At 42.0% G+C, this 22,907-nt stretch overlaps 1 protein-coding gene across 1 annotated transcript in view; it reads left to right on the top strand.

Moving 5' to 3' along the window:
• Positions 1-22,907, top strand: part of WDSUB1 (WD repeat, sterile alpha motif and U-box domain containing 1) — a 66,812-nt gene that overhangs the window by 15,216 nt on the left and 28,689 nt on the right. The window contains exons 2-7 of the mRNA XM_073634103.1: positions 2,132-2,539; positions 6,851-7,035; positions 9,941-10,033; positions 15,156-15,239; positions 17,690-17,783; positions 20,204-20,237. Of these exons, the coding sequence (XP_073490204.1) occupies positions 2,526-2,539; positions 6,851-7,035; positions 9,941-10,033; positions 15,156-15,239; positions 17,690-17,783; positions 20,204-20,237 (504 nt within the window). The 5' untranslated portion in view covers positions 2,132-2,525. The remainder of the gene's footprint in view (positions 1-2,131; positions 2,540-6,850; positions 7,036-9,940; positions 10,034-15,155; positions 15,240-17,689; positions 17,784-20,203; positions 20,238-22,907) is intronic.

Raw genomic sequence — 22,907 nt, forward strand, 5'->3', positions numbered from 1 at the left:
GTTCACTCATGGCAGGTTTTCTATACCAGTGAGAGACTTTTATAGCTTTATAAGGCTTGCAATGAGAGATGGACAGGATAAAGACATAAAAGTTCCTGCATGTTAGTTATATCTACTTTCTAGCTTCATCACGAACAGTTTGTTTTGTCACTTTTTGATTTAAAGAAGAAGTGTGGAAATAAAAATAAACATACATACTCACCTAAATGGCTGCAGAATCGGTGGGATGGATCAGCTGTCCCCTGCCGGCTTTAAGCCAGAGAACTAAGTGATCACATGAGCACTTATCGTTCAGTTCTCCATCTGCTCTGAGCAGAGAGCATCTCTGCTCTGCCCCTCCAGTGCTCACTGAAGATCCAGGCTGGGGAGGGGAGGTGTTGGAGCGGCAGGTTTAGGCTCTCAAAGGTGTGCTGTGAGACTGGGCCAGCTGCCAGTCAGGCATCTGGGTGGATCCCGACATTATTGTTTGGATCCTTCCAGAGCCTGAAGCGGCTCTGTGATGCAAAAGTAAGTGCACTCCTTTGACCCAGGTATGACCATACTTCTCTTTTAAAAGCAGCACGTCATAAGCTGCTGAAGTACAAAACTAAGTACAGTAAAAATCATTTGAAGTGTTAGGTGTTGGCTGTCATTTTATAGACCTGTATTATTATTATTATTATTATTATACAGGATTTATATAGCGCCGACAGTTTACGCAGTGCTTTACAACATGAGGGCAGACCGTACAATTACAATACAATATATATACCACCAGTCTTCTAGGATTGGTCCAGCACTGCTCATTTAGGTATGCCAGTCAGAAATATCAAGAAAAATGAATAGCCCGTTAATAGATAAAATCATCTTTGTTGCAATAATCAGCTTCAGTACAGAGATTTCCTCCGCATTGCTTTTTATTTCTGCCCCTAGATATCTTTAGTGAAACAAAATATAATCAGCGCAATATTCAAACTATATGCACATAAATTAATCAGTGCAACACAATATTAAACAAATCCAATGTCAGTAGCCTACCACTAGGCTTCTCATGATTGCTGCCAACACCTCTCAGAGTGTATTTACATGTGACTCAATTCAATACTAATAAACCAAAACTAGTGTAACGCAACCAATATAAACAATAAAACAATAATAAAAGCCCAAATAATGTGAAAAATCCAACGTAGTGCAACTTTAGGTGACAGTTCATAGAATAGTTAATGTTCAGCCGACCTGCTGAAGAAGCTCATCAAAGAGCGTAACGCGTACAGGTGTGAGGTGCGGGCATTCGGGACGTATTTTCGGTTTTATATCAACGTGGAGAGTTGATGATATGCATGTTTTTTACATACCAATGTGAGTATTTTTAATCCCTGTGTATAGTTTTAATAAATATTTATAGCAGAGAGCACTATGGTTTGCCTTTGTCATTTAGTGGTCACACACGATTGACTGAGATCCCAGGAGGAGGTCAGTGTTGTCCAGGGACACCAGAAGGATGATTTATTTTTCCCCCGTGTCATTCAGAGAGACATAATACCAGGCGTGTGTGACTCTGTAGTGGGGTCATTATCTGGAGGTGAGCGGACATTCCAGCTAGAGGTGGTGGTCACTGAGGTCACTGGATAATATGAATTAATATTTCTATGAACTGTCACCTAAAGTTGCACTACGGTGGATTTTTCACATTATTTGGACTTTTATTATTGTTTATATTGGTTGCGCTACACTAGTTTTGGTTTATTACTAGATATCTTTAGTCTAATGACCACCGTCATTCATCCCACTTCCCCTGAGCCCAGGGCACCCTGGATCCACCCCAGCCTGTGACTGGACAGTGAAAAAAAAAGCAGCACAGCTCATCTCTGCCTTCTCCTGTCAGCATGCTTTTTGCCTGCATATGAACTGATTGCATCCTTGTGCTGCTTCGTCCTCTCACATTCAGCTCTGCTATAGAGGGAATGCAAGAGGCTGATACCTGGGTCAAATTTAGGTACTTCCTCTGCTTGCATTTAAAAAATACATTAAAAAATGTATTCCTAATTACAGAGCTGTATTAACTTGTGTCTTTTATATCTGCCTAGAGTTCAGATGTAATGTTGGATATTTGCTGTTTTTGATTAACACATTAATGTGTTTTCTGTTGTAGGCTGATTACGATGGTGGAGTTTATTCGGACTCTGTCTGACCACATAGATGATGTCAACAGTTGTGCCTTCTCACACTCACTCTTGGCGACGTGCTCCTTGGATAAAACCATCCGGGTGTATTCCCTCAATGACTATAATGAGGTGCCCTTCTCTCCTCTCCGAGGACATACATATGCTGTTCACTGCTGTTGTTTCTCTCCTAGTCAGACTATGTTGGCTTCCTGTTCTACGGATGGCCGGACCATCCTCTGGAGTATGTGTAATGGGCAGGTTTTGGCTTCTCTGGAACATCCAAATTCCAGTCCTGTTAGGGTGTGCAGGTTCTCACCCAGCTCCATGTATTAAGCGTCTGGCGCGGCTGACGGATCCGTGGTTTTGTGGAATGTACCGCTGATGAAATTTTACAGGTAAAACTTCTTCTAGAGGTATTATTCTTCATTATTTTCCTGCAAAACCTTTTCTTGGAATTTAACCTTAGGGATGATGGGGGTACTCTATAGTGTGCCAACGTCCCTGTTTTATAACTAGAAACATTGAGAATTCCCCTTGGTGGGACTTTGAAAGGCACTTATCATCACAAATCTTAAAAATTCAAGTATTCCTATTTATACAAAGTCATACAAAAAAGCTATTAAAACCATGAAAGTACAGCACGACACATAAAGGAAATGGTGTTTGTAGCTGTCGTAGACCGTGGTGGAGGACAGGAAGCTCGGCGCTGTGGTCCACGGCAGCTACAAACACCATCTCCTTTTGGGTTAGATACCAGTCTGTTTCCACGATCCAGACATCATTTAACATCTAAAGAGTTCCATTATAACCCCCCTCTACTCTATATGCCTAATCCACCTTAGGGGACTGGCATATTGTACACTTCAGTGGTCGCTGACCCTCCCTGGCATTTCATTTGATCTCTCCTTTCCTCCCCTCTATATGGGGAGTAAGGACTATTCTCTCTCCTGGTGGATACTGGACAGAGATTGAACTACTACATTTTGGTTTTAATCTTGTACGGCGCTACTATGCTCATCATTGTCCACCATGTGATTAGATGTGACACTAGATGCCCTGATGAAGGAGATTTGTGTTCACTATGAAACGCGTTAATGAAGAAAGTCAAACCATATTACCTGTCATTTCTAGGACAAATTTTACTAGAGCTACGTGTTATGCCACACTCTCATGTTTTTAACACCTTCTAGCCCAGCCCATAGCAGAATGACGGCCGGGTGGGGGCTCCGTTGTCCTGACTGGACGTCATATGATCATATGACGCCTTTCAGAACAAGCCATTGTGCGCACCCCCGGAGCACGCAGTGCAGTGATCAGTGGTGCGGTGTGTTGCCTGGACACACTGCATCTCCGATCACGGTAAAGAGCCTATGAGGTAGGCTCTTTACCACGTAATCAGCTGTGTCCAATCACAGTGTAAATAGAAAGTGTCGGTTATCGGCATACCTCTATTCACTGTAGATTAAAGGAAAGACAATAAGTGACTCTCCTGACGGGGGGGGTCTGCGCTGATAATCAGTGCAGCCCCATCCCATCAGTGCTGCCTGTCAGTGCCCATCAGTGCTGCCCATCAGTGCTGCCTGTCAGTGCCCATCAGTGCTGCCTGTCAGTGCCCATCAGTGCTGCCTATCAGTGCCCATCAATGCTGCCTATCAGTGCCCAGAAAGGTTGCCCATCAGTGCCGCCTATCAGTGCTCATTAGTGCTGCATATCAGTGCCCATCACTGCTGCATTAGTTACCTCCTCATCAGCGCACATCAGTGAAGGAGAAAAATTACTTATTTAAAACATTTTGTAACAGAAACTAACAAAAACTTTTTTTTCTCAAAAATTTTTTTTTTTTTCATTTGTTTAGCAAGAGATAAAAACTCAGTGGTGATTAAATACCACCGAAATAAAGCTCTATCTGTCTAAAATGATAAAAATTCAGTTTGGGTACAGCATTGCACGACCGCGCAATTGTCATTCAAGGTGTACCAGCACTGAAAGATGAAAATTGGCTTGGGCAGGAAGGGGGTGAATGTGCCCGGTATGCGAGTGGTTAATAGTTTTTTTGTATGACTTTGTATCAGTAAAACTACTTTCATATTTAAGATTTGTTGGAATATATGCATGCTGTCCTTTTTATAGCCGTTTCTTTGTGGCATTTATCAATGTTCAATAGTTTGAGAGAGCTGGCAATTATAACAGTATGGAGAGACGTTCTGATAACTGTATTATGGGAACTGTTGCCATGTTTGCATGCAGATAGTATTTACCAGGTGGAGTTAAAGCAGAACTCTTAAGAAAACTGATAAATACACAGATGAAATACATAAAAGGTGGCTGTTTTACCTGCCACATGATATGTATTTTGCTCTATTTCTATTGATTTATACAACCCAATCACACAGCACAGCCAGGTGGGTGACACCACTTGCTGTTAAAGTGGAACTAAAGCCTCCATTTATAAAACTGTCAGCAGACGGCTCTTTATTGCAGAAGAGACATAGACTGTCTGTTCTGCAATAAAATAAACCTACCTGCTCGCTGTCCTCCTTACAATGTACACTCAGCTGCATGCGTACAACTCAGTTTACATTCCAGCACAGATCCTGTGTGCCGAGATGACTAAATTTCTGCGCATGCGCAAGAGTGACGTCATCTTGGGCTGGCCAGTGAAGAAGGCTGCAGCCTGGAAAAAGCCGGGTAAAAGATGCTGACAAGGGACCTTCGGACCATTAAAGAAGAGGCAAGTATTGCAGACTTTAGTTCCATTTTAAGGAATACAGTGGTGTCCTCTCGAAACTCCCAGACTGCCAACAAGTCAGTGAAAGAGTAGCAGCAGACGGGTAAGGTTGTCATTCTGCTCTCTCCTTCTATCAGCATGTTTCTTATCAACAAATTATCATGCAGCACACCTGATTGGCTCCCAGTCCTGCACACTCCCTCTCTGTATGAGTGCTGTTGTACAGAGGATTGCGAGAGGTTGATACTAAAGACATGTTGGGTATGATGTGTGCTTTTAAAAAAAAATACATATAGTGATGTAATCAGAAATACATAGCTGTTGTAATTTTGACACTTCTCTCCTACATGTAAAAATCATAATTTTTTTTTCGCTCAAATTACTCAGAACCCCCAAACATATATGTTTTTTTTTTAGCAGAGACCCTAGGGAATAAAATGATATCACGTTTTTTGCGCAGCAATTTTTCAAACGTGTTTTTCTTATAAAAAAAAAAACAGTTTCATGCTTTAAAATAAAAACAAAACAGTAAAGTTAGCCCAATTTTTTTACATGTGAAAGGTGATGTTACGCCGAGTAAATAGATCCCCAACATGTCACGCTTTAAAATTGCGCACTCTTGTGGAATGGCGCCAAACTTCGGTACTTCAAAATCCCCATAGGCGACGCTTTAAAATTTTTTACAGGTTACCTGTTTAGAGTTACATACAGAGGAGGTCTTGCGCTAGAATTATTGCTCTCGCGCGAACGTGTGCGGCGATACCTCACAAGTGTGATTTGAATGCCGTTTACATATGCTGGCGCAACCTACGTATGCGTTTGCTTCTGCGTGCGAGCATGCGGGGACGGGGGCGCTTTTAAATTTATTTATTTTTGTTGTTAATTTAGTTTTTATTTTTCTATTTTGATGCTTTCTTTTTACATTTTTTTTTTTTTTTTTTTTTATCACTTTGTAAACATCCCTTGTAATAGGAATATGGCATGACAGGTCCTCTTTACAGTGAGATATGGGGTCGATAAGTCCCCACATCTCACCTCTAGGCTGAAAAGCCTGAAATAAAAAATTTAAAAATCTCAGCTTCCCAGCCGAGGCGGCGGCATTTTTTCAAATGCAGCGGCCGGGTGTGACGTCATAACATCGTACCCGGCCTCCGAACGATCATAGAGACTTCGGGGAACATCTGGCCCGCTGGAAATCTCTATCGTCAACATCCCGTGCCGGTCGGTTCCTTCTCCGGCTCACCGATCGCACGGGCTGAGCAGCCACTATGATTGTTCTTTAAGGTGAAGGGAATCGCTGGCTCTAAAAGAAGATATCTGCAGCGATCGTTCAGATATCCCCACTCAAAGTCTGCGACGTCATATGACGTTGGGCGGGCGGGAAGTGGTTAAAATTTATCCATAGCCCAAACTTTTGTGTTAGTTTTGGATAGAGAAGGGAAGGATTAGAACTCCATTGGAGAGATTTCTTCACTTCCTGTCTTGTAAAAAAAAAAAAAAAAAGGTGGTCCCGGGACAGGAAGTTAGCTGAAGTCTTTCTGTTTAAAAAAAAAAAACAAAGACTGAAGAGAACCTCCAAAAATGATTTTTACAAGTAGAGGATTACTAGAACTCTTGTCAGTTTTTTATTGTTGTCTGTCTTCCTGGCGCAGATTTTCTGTTACTTCCTGTCTGGGAAAATGGTCCCGAAAACAGAAAGTCAGGAGAAATCTCTAACAGAGCCTCAGATAGCAGTAAAACCTGATAGGGGTTTTAACCTTTCTCTACTCTATCCAAAACCAAAAAAAAAAAACAATGTATTGTGTAAAGACACACTTCAATATGTAAAAAATTAATTATACCCGGCTTTAAGGGCAACTTGTTTTGATTGATCTCTATGGGAACACAGACTCCTATTACTTCTACTCTATTTCCTATACATAACAGGCATCATGTGAACTGGAATAATGAAGCCTTTCCTTCCTTTCTTGTCTCCCAGATCAGGCCTGGTGAAGGACGGTTCCCTGGTGGCCTGTGCCTTTGCCCCTGGAGGAAATCTATTTATCACAGGCTCCTCATCAGGTGATATAACAGCCTGGGATGAGAACATGCGATGTTTGTACAATGAGAAGGCGCATGACTTGGGTGTGACCTCCTGCGACTTCTCCTCGCAGACAGTAACTGGTCAGTGTTGTAGCTGTTCAGGGATCATATTGTATGTTATTCGGTGATTTATCTGTGTAAATGAAGCCTATTGCGTGGAAAGTATGTATGCAGAAAACTGCTGCTGGAAACCTAGGTGTGTGCAGACAGCAGGGTATGTAAAAATCAATGCTTTTAAAAAAAAAAAAAAAAAAAAAAAAAAATCCTGAAATTTTTTTTTTTTTTTTTTTTTTTTTAATTTAAATCAGATTCTTTAAATTTAAATCGGAATTTTTTAAATTTTTATCAAATTTATATTAATAAAATGCTTTTGGAGTAAAAAAATCTAAAGATAGTTTTTGAATTTCACAGTAATCATCAGATAAAACAAAATTCAGGAATATTCCTTTATCTTATTGTTTTGCAAATCTATGTACACTACAAACTGTATGATTGAATCGGTTCTGATATCGCTGTTTTACTAACCTGACAGCTTATTCTAAATTGGAAACCTTCATTTTGTTTGCAAATATTAAAGATTCCAACTACCAGCAAGAATAAGTCCTTACATTTAAAGTGGTTGTAAACCCTTACAGTCCACTTTTTGCTACAGGTAAGCCTATAATAAGACTTACCTGTAGCTACCCAGGATATGATTATTATTATTATTATTATTATTATTATTATACAGGATTTATATAGTGCCAACAGTTTACACAGCGCTTTACAACATGAGGGCAGACAGTACACTTACAATACAAATCAATACAGGAGGAATCGGAGGGCCCTGCCCATTAGAGCTTATCTCCTAAACCTGCACGGTCTAGGAGATATCCCCTGTATTTGCATTTGCCGATGTCATCGACACATGCGCACTGACATAAACTGAAGCAATGGCAAGTATGTGCCGTTGCTTCAGTGAGTGTGTCGTTCCCGCGCGCATGCGCGAGAGTGACGTCATCGCGGCTCCGAACAATCACAGCGCCGGAGCTGCGATACCCGGAATAACCCCCAGGAGTGATGTCGCCGCCGGCCGGTGCGTACTCAGCTTTCGGGGGTTATACCAGGATGATGCCCGCAGCTTTTTTAGAGCCGGCGATTGGCTTTCCAAGTATAACAACCAATGCGGCTAAAAGCCGCTCAGCTGTTATACCGGAGGAGCGGGAGGGGACGTCCCCGTCCCCCCCTCCCGCCGCTCTTACCGGACCTCCCGATCCACCAGGAGGCCCGATCACCAATACGCCACCTCCGGTGGCTACTGACAGTCTGGAACGAAGCCATAAGTGGCTTTGTTCCAGCCTCCTAATTGTAAACGCGGAAGCGACGTCATGACATCACTTCCCGTTTACTCGGCTGCCAGTGGCGCCGGTTTAAAAAAAATATACAGTATTCAGAATCGCCGAAAATGGCGATCTGAATACAGTGAAGTGCAAAGGAGGGATCGGGGGGTCTTTTAGACCCCCATTCCCTCCATAAAGAGTACCTGTCACCACCTATTACTGTCACAAGGGATGTTTACATTCCTTGTGACAGCAATAAAAGTGATCAAAATTTTTTTTTAAACACAATACATAAATAAAATAAATAAGAAAAAAAAAAAGTTTTTTTTAAAGCGCCCCCGTCCCCGCGAGCTCGCGCAGCAAAGAAAACGCATACGGAAGTCGCGCCCGCATATGTAAACGGTGTTCAAATCACACATGTGAGGTATCGCCGTGATCGTCAGAGCGAGAGCAATAATTCTAGCACTAGACCTCCTCTGTAACTCTAACATGGTAACCGTTAAAAAAATTTAAAGCGTCGCCTATGGAGATTTTTAGGCACCGTACTTTGTTGCCGAGTGCGTGCAATTATAAAGCGTGACATGTTTGTGACATGTTTGGTATCTATTTACTCGGTGTAACATCATCTTTCACATTATACAAAAAAATTGGGCTAACTTTACTGTTTGTTTGTTTTTTTTTTTTTTAAATTCATGAAAGTGTCCCTTTTCCCAAAAAGTTGCGTTTAAAACACCGCTGCACAAATACCATGTGATAAAAAATATTGCAACAATCACCATTTTATTCTCTAGATTCTCTGCTAAATTAATAAATATAATGTTTGGGGGCTCTAAGTAATTTTCTAGCAAAAAATACGGATTTTAACTTGTAAACACCAAATGTCAAAAATAGGCTTAGTCATGAAAGGGTTAAAGTGAATGAGACTGTCGGTGAGTTAACAGCGGGTCAGAGGAGGAGAGAGAGATGACAGTTGCTCTTTAAAAATTATGATTTTAAATCAAGCCTTTTTACGAGTGATTTAAATCAAATCCACCCTGTCAGACAGTCACAGCTGGGAAGCTTGTACAATGCAATGACAGGCTGACAGTGGCCACAGCTGTCTTCTGGTGTTTGGAAGGAATAGCGCGGAGAGCAATTATCTGTGGTTAAGGACAGGTGATCGCCCATGGAATGAAGCAGTATATCAAGGGATTAGGCTTACCTGTAGGTAAAAATTTAAAAAGTGGGTATACAACCGCTTTAACCTACCAGCATGTCTCTGGAGTGTGGGAGGAAATGGAAGTATCCAGGAGAAAAGCCACACAAGCTCAGGGAGAACATGCAAACTCCTAATGGAGTTGTTCTTCTGCTGCCAAGCAATTGAAAATCTCATATGTAGCTAAACCCTTGATCAGGGAAAGAACAATATACAAGGTGCATTGCTGCCAATCAGAACTGATCAGTCATTGATCTGTTTGTAGTAATCTGGTTGCTGTAATATTCACTTCATTGTTGGTTTTTGCATTGCCATATCAGATTCAACTGTAAGTTTATCATTGGTGCCTCTGAGGAGGTGTACTCTTGCTCTGTTATGCGTGGTGGTCCATATATTGGAGCGGCTAAATTACAAAGTGGCAATTGGATGTCGTCCTATAAATTTGAACACATTTTCTGTTTTTCCCCATCAGACGGAGAACGCGGCACTGAGTGTTTTCAGATGGCCTCTTGTGGTCAGGACTATGAGATTCGACTCTGGCTGGTTTCATATAGTGATGAGAGAGGTAATTGTGTTATATTCCAGTGTACTATATGTGTATGTGGACAGCACACAAACATGTCAGGGCAGCAGAGCTGTTGAGGATGGCACACACTGTCCAGTCACAGGACTAGAGACCAAACCTACCCAGACCTGCTACTGCTAGGCATCAGTCATTGGACATAGTAGTGGATTCTGTAGGTTTGTGTCCATGACCAGGTCCTATCAGATGGATATCTCTAAATCCCTTCATGCCTGAGAGTAATTAAAAATCTCAAATTCAGACCATTTTGCTGTTTTGTATATACCGTATATACTCGAGTATAAGTCAAGTTTTTCAGCACATTTTTTTTGTGCTGAAAGTGCCCCCCTCGACTTATGCTTTTCTGCAGCAAAAAATTTCATTTTCTGAACCGAATTTGGGGCCCCGTATCTTGGGGTCACTTTATGCTAGGAACCCCAAATTTGGTGTGCAAACCCAGTGGAACTGGTACCACAACATATCCAAAGCTGGGGTTCCGAGCACTAAGTGGCCCCGAGATACGGGGCCCCAAAATCGGTTCAGAAAATGTCATTCTCTGCTGCAGAAAAGTGCTTGACATTTTCTGAACCGACTTTGGGGCCCCGTATCTCGGGGACACTTGGTGCTAGAAACCCAAGCTTTGGATATTTTATGGTGCTAGGTTTGCACACCAAATTTGGGGTTCCTAACACTAAGTGGCCCCAAGATACGGGGCCCCAAAGTCGGTCAACTGTGTCCATCTGCAGCAATATCATTTTGGGACCCTTTGGGTTCAGAGACCCCACATTTTGGCTGCAGGTAGGGGGCATCTAGGAACCCTTAACTACCGAGTTTGAAGTTCGGGGGACCTATGGCTGCAAATGGGCACAGTGAGGCTGCAAATGGGCATTGTTGACCCTCTTTTCCACTTACAGTAGCTGTGCATTTCTCACCCTCGTCTTATACTCGGGTCAATAAGTTTTTCCCATTTTTTTTTTTGTGGTAAATTAGGGCCTCGACTTATACTCGGAACGACTTATACTCGAGTATATACGGTAATTTATGTTTTAGAATTATTATTATACAGGATTTATATAGCGCCAACAGTTTACGCAGCACTTTACAATATAAAAGGGAGACAATACAGTTATAATACAAGAGGATTAAGAGGGCCCTGCTCAAAAGAGCTTACAATCTAATAGGGTGGGGCAGGTGGTACAATCTCATATGCATGTCCCTAAATCTAAAAGATAAAACTGTAGCAAGTTAATAAATAATAATTAGCAGATTTTAAACTGTGCCTTTTTGTGAAATTGTGCAAATTGAAGGGTAAGCAAAACTGCAAATCAGCAAATTATGCTAAATTATGTGGAGGCTGTAACAATACACTGCAGCGCAAAGCACACCATAACAAGTGCCAGCTGGTGTGAATAGGCCCTTGGTGTATTGGTGCATTACAGTGCAATCTCCTTCTCCTCTGTGATCATTTACAAACAGGAGATAGTAAACATGTGACCTCCATTATGAATGAACACAGGAGTGATTACAACTGATCACCCCTGTGTGCATTTAAGGCTGGGTTCACACTATTGCGAATTCCGCATCCAATTCGCAAGAGCAGGAGATTTTGACCAGCTCTCTATGGAGCTGGTTCACATATTTCCTCTGCGGCTCAGGTGCATTTTGCACAGGAGCCCTGTGCGTCTTTTGGTCCGATTCAGGTCCAAATTCGGGCTGAAATCGGACCTGAAACGGTGAAGGAGGTCACCCCGGACCCCTGCTGTGAGCCGCGTGTAAAGATAGTGTGAACCCAGCCTTAGGGGTCAGTAAACATGGGACATTTACCTCCTACCCTCCCCACTCTACCTGGCATCCTGCACTTACTAAACCCTCTACACGCTCAAAAACATCATATCTATAACCATTCTATTCCTAAAAAGTAAGAATACAAATGTGTACAAAAATAATTCTGTGACCAACAATGATATAAAATAAAACAAAGTCTGAGCACACAATTGGAAGGATCTCTGTGGGCTGCAGAACACATTTGTGATGTATACATCTGGGTCAGGAGAGATGGGTGAGAGGCACCAAATAGCTTTGTGTACACAGCAGCAGAGTATTCTGCCATTTTTACTGTATACCTGTATATGTTCGGCTTTAAAGCCCAACTCCAGGCACAATTATCTTCACATGTTTCCAGCAGGCAAACGTTTTTGTACCTTGTGAGCATCTCGCTGTCATACTTGTACACCGTTCAGACATAACATTATGACCACCCACCATAACCCGTTGAGGCATGGACACTAGACCTGAAGGAATGCTGTGGTATCTGGCAGTAGCAGATCCTTTTAAGCCCTGTTAGTTGTGAGCTGGGACCTCCATGGATTGGTCTTGTTTTTCCAGCACATCCCACAGATGCTCGATTGCATTAAGATCTGGAAAATTTGGAGGCCATGTCAACACCTTAGACTCGTTGTGTTGCTTTAAACCATTCCTGAATTCATCAGAGCAGGCCACCTTCCTCCATTGCTCAGTGGTCCAGTTCTGATGCTCACATGCCCATTGTAGGCGCTTTTGGCTGTGAACACGGGTCAGCATGGGCACCCTGACCGGTCTGCAGCTATGCCGTACACAACAAACTATGATGCACTGTGTGTTCTGACACCTTTCTATCAGAACCAGCATTCACTTTTTCACCAATTTGAGCTTCAGTAGCTCTTCTATTGGATCGAACTGCACAGGGCAGCCTTTGCTCCCCACTTGCATCAATGAGTATCGGCCACTGATGACCCTGTTGCCGGTTTACTGGTTTTCCATCCTTGAACAACTTTGGTAGGTTCTGACCACTGCACACCAGGAACATTCCATAGGAGCTGCAGTTTTGGAGTTCCTCTGAAGCTGTCATCTAGCCATTCTAATTTGGCCCTTGTCAAAGTCACTCAAATCCTTACAACTTTAGGGACAACGTGTTCACTTGCTACTAAATAAATCCCACACACTTTTAGGTGCCATTGTAACGAGATAATCAATATTATTCTCTTTCACCTGTCAGCGGTTATAATGTTATGGCTAATCGGTGCCCAGCTCCCGCTGTACTTCCTGGGTGTTCCGGAAGTAAATGCTGCATGTCTCGTAGACCCCACTGCTACAGTCCCATCTCTGCCCCCCTCTTACCATTTACAAAACACATGGCCCCTAGCCTGGAGGAGAGGGTGGCAGAGACACCCCGGAGTGGCTAGAAAGTACTATACTAAACCTGATTTGCAGGAGATAGAAGTATGCCTGCATGATAGTGAAGTCCTTAAGAGGAACAAGAATGTCTGTCTGCTGGAAATCTGTGAAGGTAATTGTGTCTGGAGTTGGACATTAAAGCTGAACATATCCTCCATTTGTGCAGGTTTATATACAATGGTGTACATGGCAGTTCTAAATCTGATCATATACTGTTGGGTGGATGGAAGAAACCCCCCCCTCCCCGCGCGCCAGGACACTGCATTGTGACAGCGAGACTTGTTGCTGTCAGAATACAGAAATACACTGTTCAGCGGCTGCAGGTGATTGGTTAGAGCCGCTGACTGGGAAAAGTTTTCCAACTTGTCTGTTCGACAGAAGTCTATCAAAGGATCATCTTCTGACAAGCGGTGACTACCACACAACGATTGACATAAGACCAGTCCCTGCTGAACCAGCTGAATTATGAGCAGTATATGACCCTTTTAAGAGCCAGGAGTGGTCTGTTTTTAAATGGTTTTTGGTACATGGCAGGCACGTTGTTTGTTTATTGTTGTTGGGGCAGTAAAGTTTTTTTATTTTCATCTTTATTAATGCTTTTTGCTGTGATTACTTTGGGTTGAATGAGATTAGTATTTTATATCCCTTGGTTGTTCCTAGAACAATGATTTGTTCATGAAAGTTATTTTAGTAGACATATGGTAATGCTGGACAAGCAGTGGCCACTATTTATCCCTCCTGGGTTTTTTTCAATGTTTAGGATGAACCCGTATGGATAAGGTGGTGGACCAGGACCATGTTTTTGTCCAAGGATGCTCAAATTCTGATAATATCAGATAACCATTTGATGCTGTTGTGGTGGAGAGCGCCTAGTATAGATGGCAATTAAGAACATAAATCATATTGACACTTGGAGGTTGATTTACTAAAACTGGAGAGTGCAAAATCTGGTGCAGCTGTGCATGGTAGCCAATCAGCTTCCAGGTTTTATTATCAAAGCTTAATTGAACAAACTGAAGTTAGAAGCTGATTGGCTACCATGAACAGCCGCACCAGATTTTGCACTCTCCAGTTTTAGTATATCAACCCCCGAGTGTCAATACGATTTATGTTCTTAATTGCCATCTATACTAGGTGCTCTCCACCACGACACCATCAAATGGTTATCTGATGAACGACATCTCCATCATTATCAGAATGAGCAATATGCTCAGTCTGTATATTATTGCAAGAATTTGCCTAATGCCGTGTACACATGATCGGAATTTCCGTCAGAAAAAACTTGGATGGTTTTACCGACGGAATTCTGCACAAGCTTGCCTTGCATACACACGGTCACACAAAAGTTCTCTGAACTTTCGACCGTCAAAAACGTGGTGATGGACAACACTACAACGAGCCGAGAAAATGAAGTTCAATGCTTCCGAGCATGCGTCAAATTGTTTCCGAGCATGAGTGATTTTTTGCGCGTCCGCATAGCATACAGACAAACGCATTTTCGGATAGGAACTTTTCCGACCGAAAAATAGTGAACATGCTCACAATCTTTTGCTGGCTGGAATTCCACTAGCAAAAGACCGATGGAGCATACACACGGTCGCATTTTCCGTCAAAAAGCTCTCATCGGAGTTTTGCTGGCGGCATTTCCGATCATGTGTACACGGCATAAGCCCTGAAGAAGTGGGATTCCACCCCCCCCCCCCCCTTAACTAATAAAGATTTTGAAACCATCAAGTTGTATGTCTATATTAGGCACTCCTCACCCCACAACCATTGGCTGAAGATAAATGTGACTGAGCCTTTAGAATACGAATTATTATCTTATAGGGCCTAGAGGTATCCGTGTATTTTCTGGCATTCAGACTGCAGCATTTCAGTGGAGTCATTTTCTCATACCGTATTGTTTTCACAGTGACCCAGAAATACCAGAATGTCAGAAACGCCCAAAAAAAGGCACCACTAAGAAAAGTAGACACGACAGGTTACTCAACAAAGGGTATAATATAAACTGACGCTTCTCTGTTTTTTATTTTGTTTTTTTATGCTAAAAATGAAGGGACCAATTAAAAGTGAAATCTATTTCTAACTAAGCAATGAATGGATCAGTAAATGATCGGATCAGTGAATCAACTTCAAAAAACCTACAGAACTTGCCTTATCCTTTATAATTGGATCCTTATGAATCAAAGGTACACCTAAAGCTACCTTCCCTTACATTTCTTCTTTCAGATTAGGAATGGCCCAAATATAGGGTGATAAAATTGGGTTTCTGGTTGTCACTGAGGTTTGTTTTTCAAGCTTTCCTGCTTGCAAGTGGTGCCTGGAGAACAGAAAAGCTTCATCATACATAAGTTTCTCCCATCCAGATTGATGGAAAGGTTGCTGAATTAGGATCAGTCCACCCAAAAAAAAATATTTCAGGTGTAGATAAATCCTGGTGGGCTGCATCATCCCCTTGCTTCTATATTTGTTGGATATTCCTACAGTAGGATCCCACTTCCAGAATTCCCGACTCGTTCACATGAGAGCTTGGGTGTTATTGCCCACGTTTGCATGTTCCAGCTCTTATGCCGTGTACACACGAGCAGACTTTACGGCAGACTTTGCCCGGCGGACTTTACGACGGACTTCCTGAATGAACGGACTTGCCTACACACATTCAGCCAAAGTCCATCAAATTCGTACGTGATGACGTATGACCGGACTAAAATAAGGAAGTTCATAGCCAGTAGCCAATAGCTGCCCTAGCGTGGCTTTTTGTCCGTCGAACTAGCATACAGACGAGCGGACTTTTCGACCCGGACTCGAGTCTGTCGGATAGATTTGAAACATGTTTCAAATCTAAGTCCGTCCAACTTTTGAGAAAACAAACTCCGCTGGAGTCCACACACAATCGAATTGTCCGACGAAATCCCGTCCGCCGGGCAAAGTCTGCCGTAAAGTCCGCTCGTGTGTACGCGGCATTACTGGTCCAAAATATAAACTCCAAAAGTGAGAGTGGGATCCTCATAGAAGACATTTTTATTTTATTTATTTATTTTTTTTTACTTTCCTGAAACTACCAAAATATGAAATGTCCTTTTTGGGAGGACTGACCCTTTTAATTCTATATAATCACTGTGATTTCTGGTCGTCTCTCCAGCTTGCCAACAGCATTGTGATCCTGTAACTTTGTTCTCTCTGAGTGTTTGTTTCTATTGTTGCTGAATTTCTAATGCCCCGTACACACGGTCGGACATTCTGACAACAAAATCCTAGGATTTTTTCCCGACGGATGTTGGCTCAAACTTGTCTTGCATATACACGGTCACACAAAGTTGTTGGAAAATCCGATCATTCTAAACGCGGTGACGTAAAACACGTACATCGGGACTATAAACGGGGCAGTAGCCAATAGCTTTCATCTCTTTATTTATTCTGAGCATGCGTGGCATTTTGTGTGTCGGATTTGTGTACACATGATTGGAAATTCCACAACGGATTTTGTTGTCGGAAAATTTTATAGCCTGCTCTCAAACTTTGTGTGTCGGAAAATCCTATGGAAAATGTGTGATGGAGCCTACACATGGTCGGAATTTCCGACAAGGTCCTATCACACATTTTCCGTCGGAAAATCTGACCGTGTGTACGGGGCATTACAGAAACAAATATTCTATGTGATTATCATGATTGACTATTAATGGCACCAAGAAGAACCATGCAGACCTACTCCTGGTCCACTCGCTGTGACCCCTAGAACACCTGTCAGTTTTTATTTTGCGGTCTGTGTCTCTGTTAGGGAGATCCACCCTCTCTATGTATCCTGTTATCCTAAATCAGCAAAAGTAAAAGAAAATCCCAAATTTTGGGATTTCAGCAGAACAGTAATAGAGGGGAAATCTTCCAGTGGGGACACTAGTTCTGGTGACAACCAGGGATTTCCTAATTTTGGAGGCATTTGGAGGAAGGGAATTTCTCTTCCAGTTTTGCCTATGGGATGGAAGGTGAAGGGAAATATCCCTGATGAGAGACAAAGGCAAAAAAAAAACAGGCAGGAGTTATAACCTAATGGCCCATACACACGATCCGAAAATCTGTCCACAGTGTTGTCATTCTTGAGTTGGACTGGGTAGTGGTGGCTGCTTGAGATAACACTGCAGAGTACACAGGCCAGCACGGGATTTCTGGTAGGATCAACAGGTTATCTTTTCTTACTTCTCATAAAGATCTAACAAACACTTTGAATAGTAAATGTGACAGACCAAAGAGGGAACAAATAAGGGAAGTTTATTAGATTTTCTATGCATTGTAACAGGTCGAAGTATTGAAGGAAGCTCCTAATTTCACACAAATTCCTACACTGTTGGGTTTCTGTTCTTCTTCTTCTTCTTCTTCTTTTTTTTTTTTTTTTTTTTTTTTTTTTTTTTTAAACATAAGCATTTCTGTAGATTTTCTTTTCTTTTATAGGTTTGGAAATGCGATGCAAACTGACACTGAGTGGACACACAGCCCCTGTCCTGTCCTGTGCCTTTTCCAGTGATGGTCAGATCATCGTCTCTGGGTAATAATTGTGTTGTTGTAATTCCCCAAAAGTGACACTAGAGGGCTGCAAACAATTGATCATTCCCATTATACTATGCCTGTGTGCTGTTTTATGAAGTCGTGATGTCATTCGCTGGGAATGTCACGAAAAAACAGTAGGGAAGAATATACAAGACATTAGTCTGGATAATTTAGGGAAACACTATTTATATTGCTACAACCAGGAATCTGCAGTCTTTGTCCTTGCATTGAGCTGGAATTTTTTATCTTTCTTCTTTTTTTTTTCATTTTATTTTTTTATTTTTACCAGCAGAACATATTTACATCAGTTTTATATAAATCTAATTTCCTGATTAAGCAGGGTTTTTAAAAGGATTCTGGATGAGACTGCAGCTTCTTGCTCTCTGTTTCCAGTAGACAGATTTGGGGGTGGAGTGGCTGGTGTGAATTTTTTTTCTTCTGAAACGTCAACATGTGTGATTTTCATTAGACATCATAAATAGTTTGCATACTATACACTGATAGAGGGAGCAGAGATACCCTGACTTGCTGAATCATGAAGATTAGAAGCATATGTGCTTAAACTCATTCTATTGGCTCGATTATTTGTTCATTGTAGCCATAGGAATAAATGTACTTGTTTATGCATGTCTATACATGTATATGGGTAAATTATGCCAACAAGCTCCTCTCCGAACAAAAGTTTAGAGCATTTTTTATTTATTTATTTTTTTCTTAGTCTTACGCCCTTGAATGCTGCTCTAAAATATGAATCTAAACCCTACAATGTGCAAGAACATATTGGGGTTGATTTACTAAAGACAAATACTGTGCAGTTGCTTCAGAGCTTAGTAAATGAGGTAAAGCTTCACTTTGCAAAGGATTCCCAATTACAAGTAAGAAAAATAAAAAAACAAACACGTGATTGGATGATACCATGTTTCCCCAAAAATAAGCCCAGGTCTTGTATTGATTTTGGCAACAAAAGAACCAGTAGAGCTTATTTTCAGGGAGGGGCTTGTCATGTGCTGTTTTCCCCCCCATCTCCCGCCCTGCCTGTCAGGAATCTCCAGTGGCCAGTGGAACTGAGTAAAAGTGCTTGTAAAATCCCAGAATGCACTGCATTACAGTATTATATAAACTATGTATGTTTCTGTAATCTATTTCTGATAAATAGCTTCTTATATCCCTGCTCTGAGCACTGCTGTGGGGTGGGGGGGTGGGGGGGCAGATCCCCGCTGGCAGCTGGGAGAAGAGGAGGAGAGCAGCAGGAGGTCAGCTGAGCGCTGAGCTGCGCTGTAACAAAGGTATTTATCACACATAGATTACAGAAACATACACAGTTTACATTATATAATACTGTAATACATTGCATTCTAGGATTTTACAACCACTTTAAACTAGGGCTTATTTTCGGGGTAGGGCTTATATTGCAGCCCTCCCTGAAAAATCACAGTAGGTCTTATTTTTGGGAAAACACGGTAGGAATTTAGCATTTAGATTGTAAGCTCTAACGAGCAGGGCCCTCTGATTCCTCCTGTATTGAATTGTATTGTAACTGTAGTGTTTAACCCGAACATTGTAAAGCACTGCACAAACTGTTGGGACTATATAAATCCTGTATAATAATAATAATAAAAATCAGCAGAGAGTCCCCTCATTTCAGAGCTTCCACTCAGATCTAGAGCAACTGCACTTGCATTGAACAGTATATATGCCTTTAGTAAATCAACCCCATTGGCTAAAATAGAGCTGCATTCAGAGGCATAAAAAAGGAAACATACCTCCTAAAAGTGGCCTTTTTCCCCCTGTCCATGTGCATGAGACCTTAAAGAGTAACCCCACTTTTGTTGAGAAAAAATGACTCTCCTCTGGGTGATCTGTGTACATTACAAGGATTTTTGCAAACTTTTTTGCAGATTCCTACCTTTTGTTATTCTGAAGAAATCCCTGTGTGTTTGTCTGTGTCCATGAGAAAAGTGAATCTGTATGGGAGTGGTTTCATAATCAACCAGCTGCTGCGCCTGCAGGGCTCTAATGAGGAAAGTGGCAGGGTCCTGCATTCCTTTAGACGTGATTTCCAATTAGGAGTATCTCACCAAAAATGACATTTTTGTTGTAGGGGATGCCTGAACTCTGACTTGTATCTTAGTGCAAACTTCTGGGAAAATCAGTGAGCCAATCACATAAGCAGGAAATGATGTTCTTGGGTGAAGTTCTGTACATATTCTGTGTACAGAACACCTCCAGGTAGCCATATTGCATTTTACAGAAAATTACAGAGCTGCAGGTGGAAAAGGAAAGCTAATTTTTTAATAACATTCAATTACAATATGACTTAAATCGCAATTGTATATGCTATATTATTTTTTTTATTTGGTATTTTTTTCCCCACAGAAGTGGAAAAGGCAGTCAATTGCTTATATATTTGTTTTCTAGGTCTGTCGACAAATCTGTTATCATTTTTTCCACTGTAAGTATTATGCTTTGTAAGTTCTATTATTGCCAAAGGGCAACTCTACCAATAGTGAAATAGAAGGAATTGGGTGAAGTGAGTGTAGAATGTCACTGACACCTCTATGCTCTTTATTCTGCTTGTAGCGTTACTCCAGCAAGAGCCGCTGAATTGTGTCCCAGGTTCTTTTCCCTTTTGTGCAGCGGCAGCCAGGCAAACAGCAACATTCATTCCTCTGGCTCAGAAAACAGTCTAGAGGTTTATTGCAGATTAACCTGGAGAGGACTTAGGGAAGCTGTGGGATACTCCAGAACCCTGAACAGAGTGAGGACACTCTTTGTTCTGCAACTACTTCCTACCACAGTCCTTTGAGCAGTAGGACATGAAGTGGACAGCACTGGGACACCATTGACAATGTTCCAGGCCAGGAAAGCCTTTAACTTAGTGCACTAAGGTTTAACAGCAGCAACATTCACTAGGATTCCTATCCCAGGTCTGTACTCCATGTCCGTGGCATTTGGATGCCTCCCTCCAGACTCAGGCAGACAGTTTCCTCAGTGGAGCCTCCAGACCAGATCATTTTAAAGGAATTTGCAGTAGGATAGGCCCTCCAGCTATGCTCAGCTGGAAACTGATAAGAAGCAGAATCATTAGCTGGACTGCCAAGAAGGACAGAAGCCCTTCTGTCTGGGAATCTCTCCTCCTGGGGAAGACAATTGGTCTCCCAGGCTTCAGACTATTTATTCACTCTCCCAGCCACCATCTGGGCACCCTTCCCCAGAGATTGGCTGGGGCTGCATAAATATTCAGGCTGCTCATCTGATTCTCCCACCCATTATATTCTGGAAGCCTCCAGAAGCAATCAAACTTGCAGCCTATAGGGCCCTGAGCAGACCACATCAATCACTTGCTACTTTGCTGATTATAGCAGGGCCACAAAGCTAAAGTTAAAAATAAAAAATATAATGATATAAAAAAGAAAAAACTGCGCTGTTTCAAATCTACAACTACAGCTGCAGCTCAAAGTGAAATACACACAAACATCAATAGATAAACATAGGGAGCTGTGCTACTGAAAAACATATATGTAAATAAAAAATTAATAACTATATACTACTGTGAGAATTAAACAAGTCCAAATAAATGAATCACGTGACATGTAAGCGTCCTCCAATGAATGGGGAAATCTTGAAAGATCCTCCAATGGAAGAATAAGTGGATAAATCAAACTACACAATATGGTGACTGTTACTTGTGACTTTAGAGCAGACAATGTGAATCCACCACCAGAGAGAGTGCATGCTTACCAACTGCACAAGCTTAAAAGCTTGTGGCTAACACCCAGCCAGGGCCTTTATGTTCCAGGAACCTCAGTAAAAAGCGAGCCGGGTGGCAACAATACAAACGCCCCTACAAGCGTGATGTAAAACAGCACAGTGACGTCAGCACGTCACTCCTCTCAATTCGTTTTGTCACAAGTCTGATGTTGTCCACAGCGGTATATGAATGATTGACCACCGGAGGTTCCTGAAACATAAAGGCCCTGGCTGGGTGTTAGCCACAAGCTTTAAAGCTTGTGCAGCTGTTAAGCGTGCACTCTCTGTGGTGGTTTCACATTGACTGCTTTAAAGTCGTAAGAAACAGTCACCATATTGTGTTGTTTTATTTATCCACTTACCGTATATACTCGAGTATAAGTCAAGTTTTTCAGCACATTTTTTTTGTGCTGAATGTGCCCCCCTCGACTTATACTGGAGTCAAGCACTTTTCTGCAGCAAAAAAATTCATTTTCCGAACCGACTTTGGGGCTCTGTATCTCAGGACCACTTGGTGCTAGGAACCCCAATTTTGGTGTGCAAACCCAGGAGAGCTGGTACCACAACATATCCAAAGCTGGAGTTCCTAGCACCAAGTAGTCCCGAGATACGGGGCCCCAAAGTAGGTTCGGAAAATGTTCTCTGTTGCAGAAAAGTGCTTGACATTTTCTGAACTGATATTTGGGGCCCTGTATCTCGGGGACACTTGGTGCTAGAAACGCCAGCTTTGGATTGTATGGTGCTCTTTTATGGTGCTAGTTCCACTGGGTTTGCACACCAAATTTGGGGTTCCTAGCATTAAGTGGCCCCGAGATACGGGGCCCCAAATTCGGTCAACTGTGTCCATCTGCAGCAATGTCATTTCAGGACCCTTTGGGTTCAGAGACCCCAAATTTTGGCTGCAGCTAGGGGGCATCTAGGAACCCTTAACTACTGAGTTTGAGGTTCGGGGGACCTATGGCTGCAAATGGGCACAGTGAGGCATGCAAATGGGCACAGTGAGGCTGCAAATGGGCATTGTTGACCCTCTTTTCCACTTATAGTAGCTGTGCATTTCTCACCCTCGTCTTATACTCGGGTCAATAAGTTTTTCCCATTTTTTTTTTTTTTTTTTGTGGTAAATTAGGGCCTCGACTTATACTCGACTTATACTCGAGTATATACGGTATTCTTCCATTGGAGGATATTTCAAGATTTCCCCATTCATTGGAGGACTCTTACATGTCACATGATTCACTTATTGGGACTTGTTTAATTCTCACATTAGTATATATTTACAAAACTAAATTTGCCTATCCTATCTAGCAGCCTATCTGGGAGGGTGGTACACACTGAACTGCTAAAGTCCCACCGTGACTACTTCCAAGGCTTT

This window comes from Aquarana catesbeiana, linkage group LG06 (genome assembly GCF_042186555.1).
Source record: "Aquarana catesbeiana isolate 2022-GZ linkage group LG06, ASM4218655v1, whole genome shotgun sequence".
Lineage (NCBI taxonomy): Eukaryota > Metazoa > Chordata > Amphibia > Anura > Ranidae > Aquarana > Aquarana catesbeiana.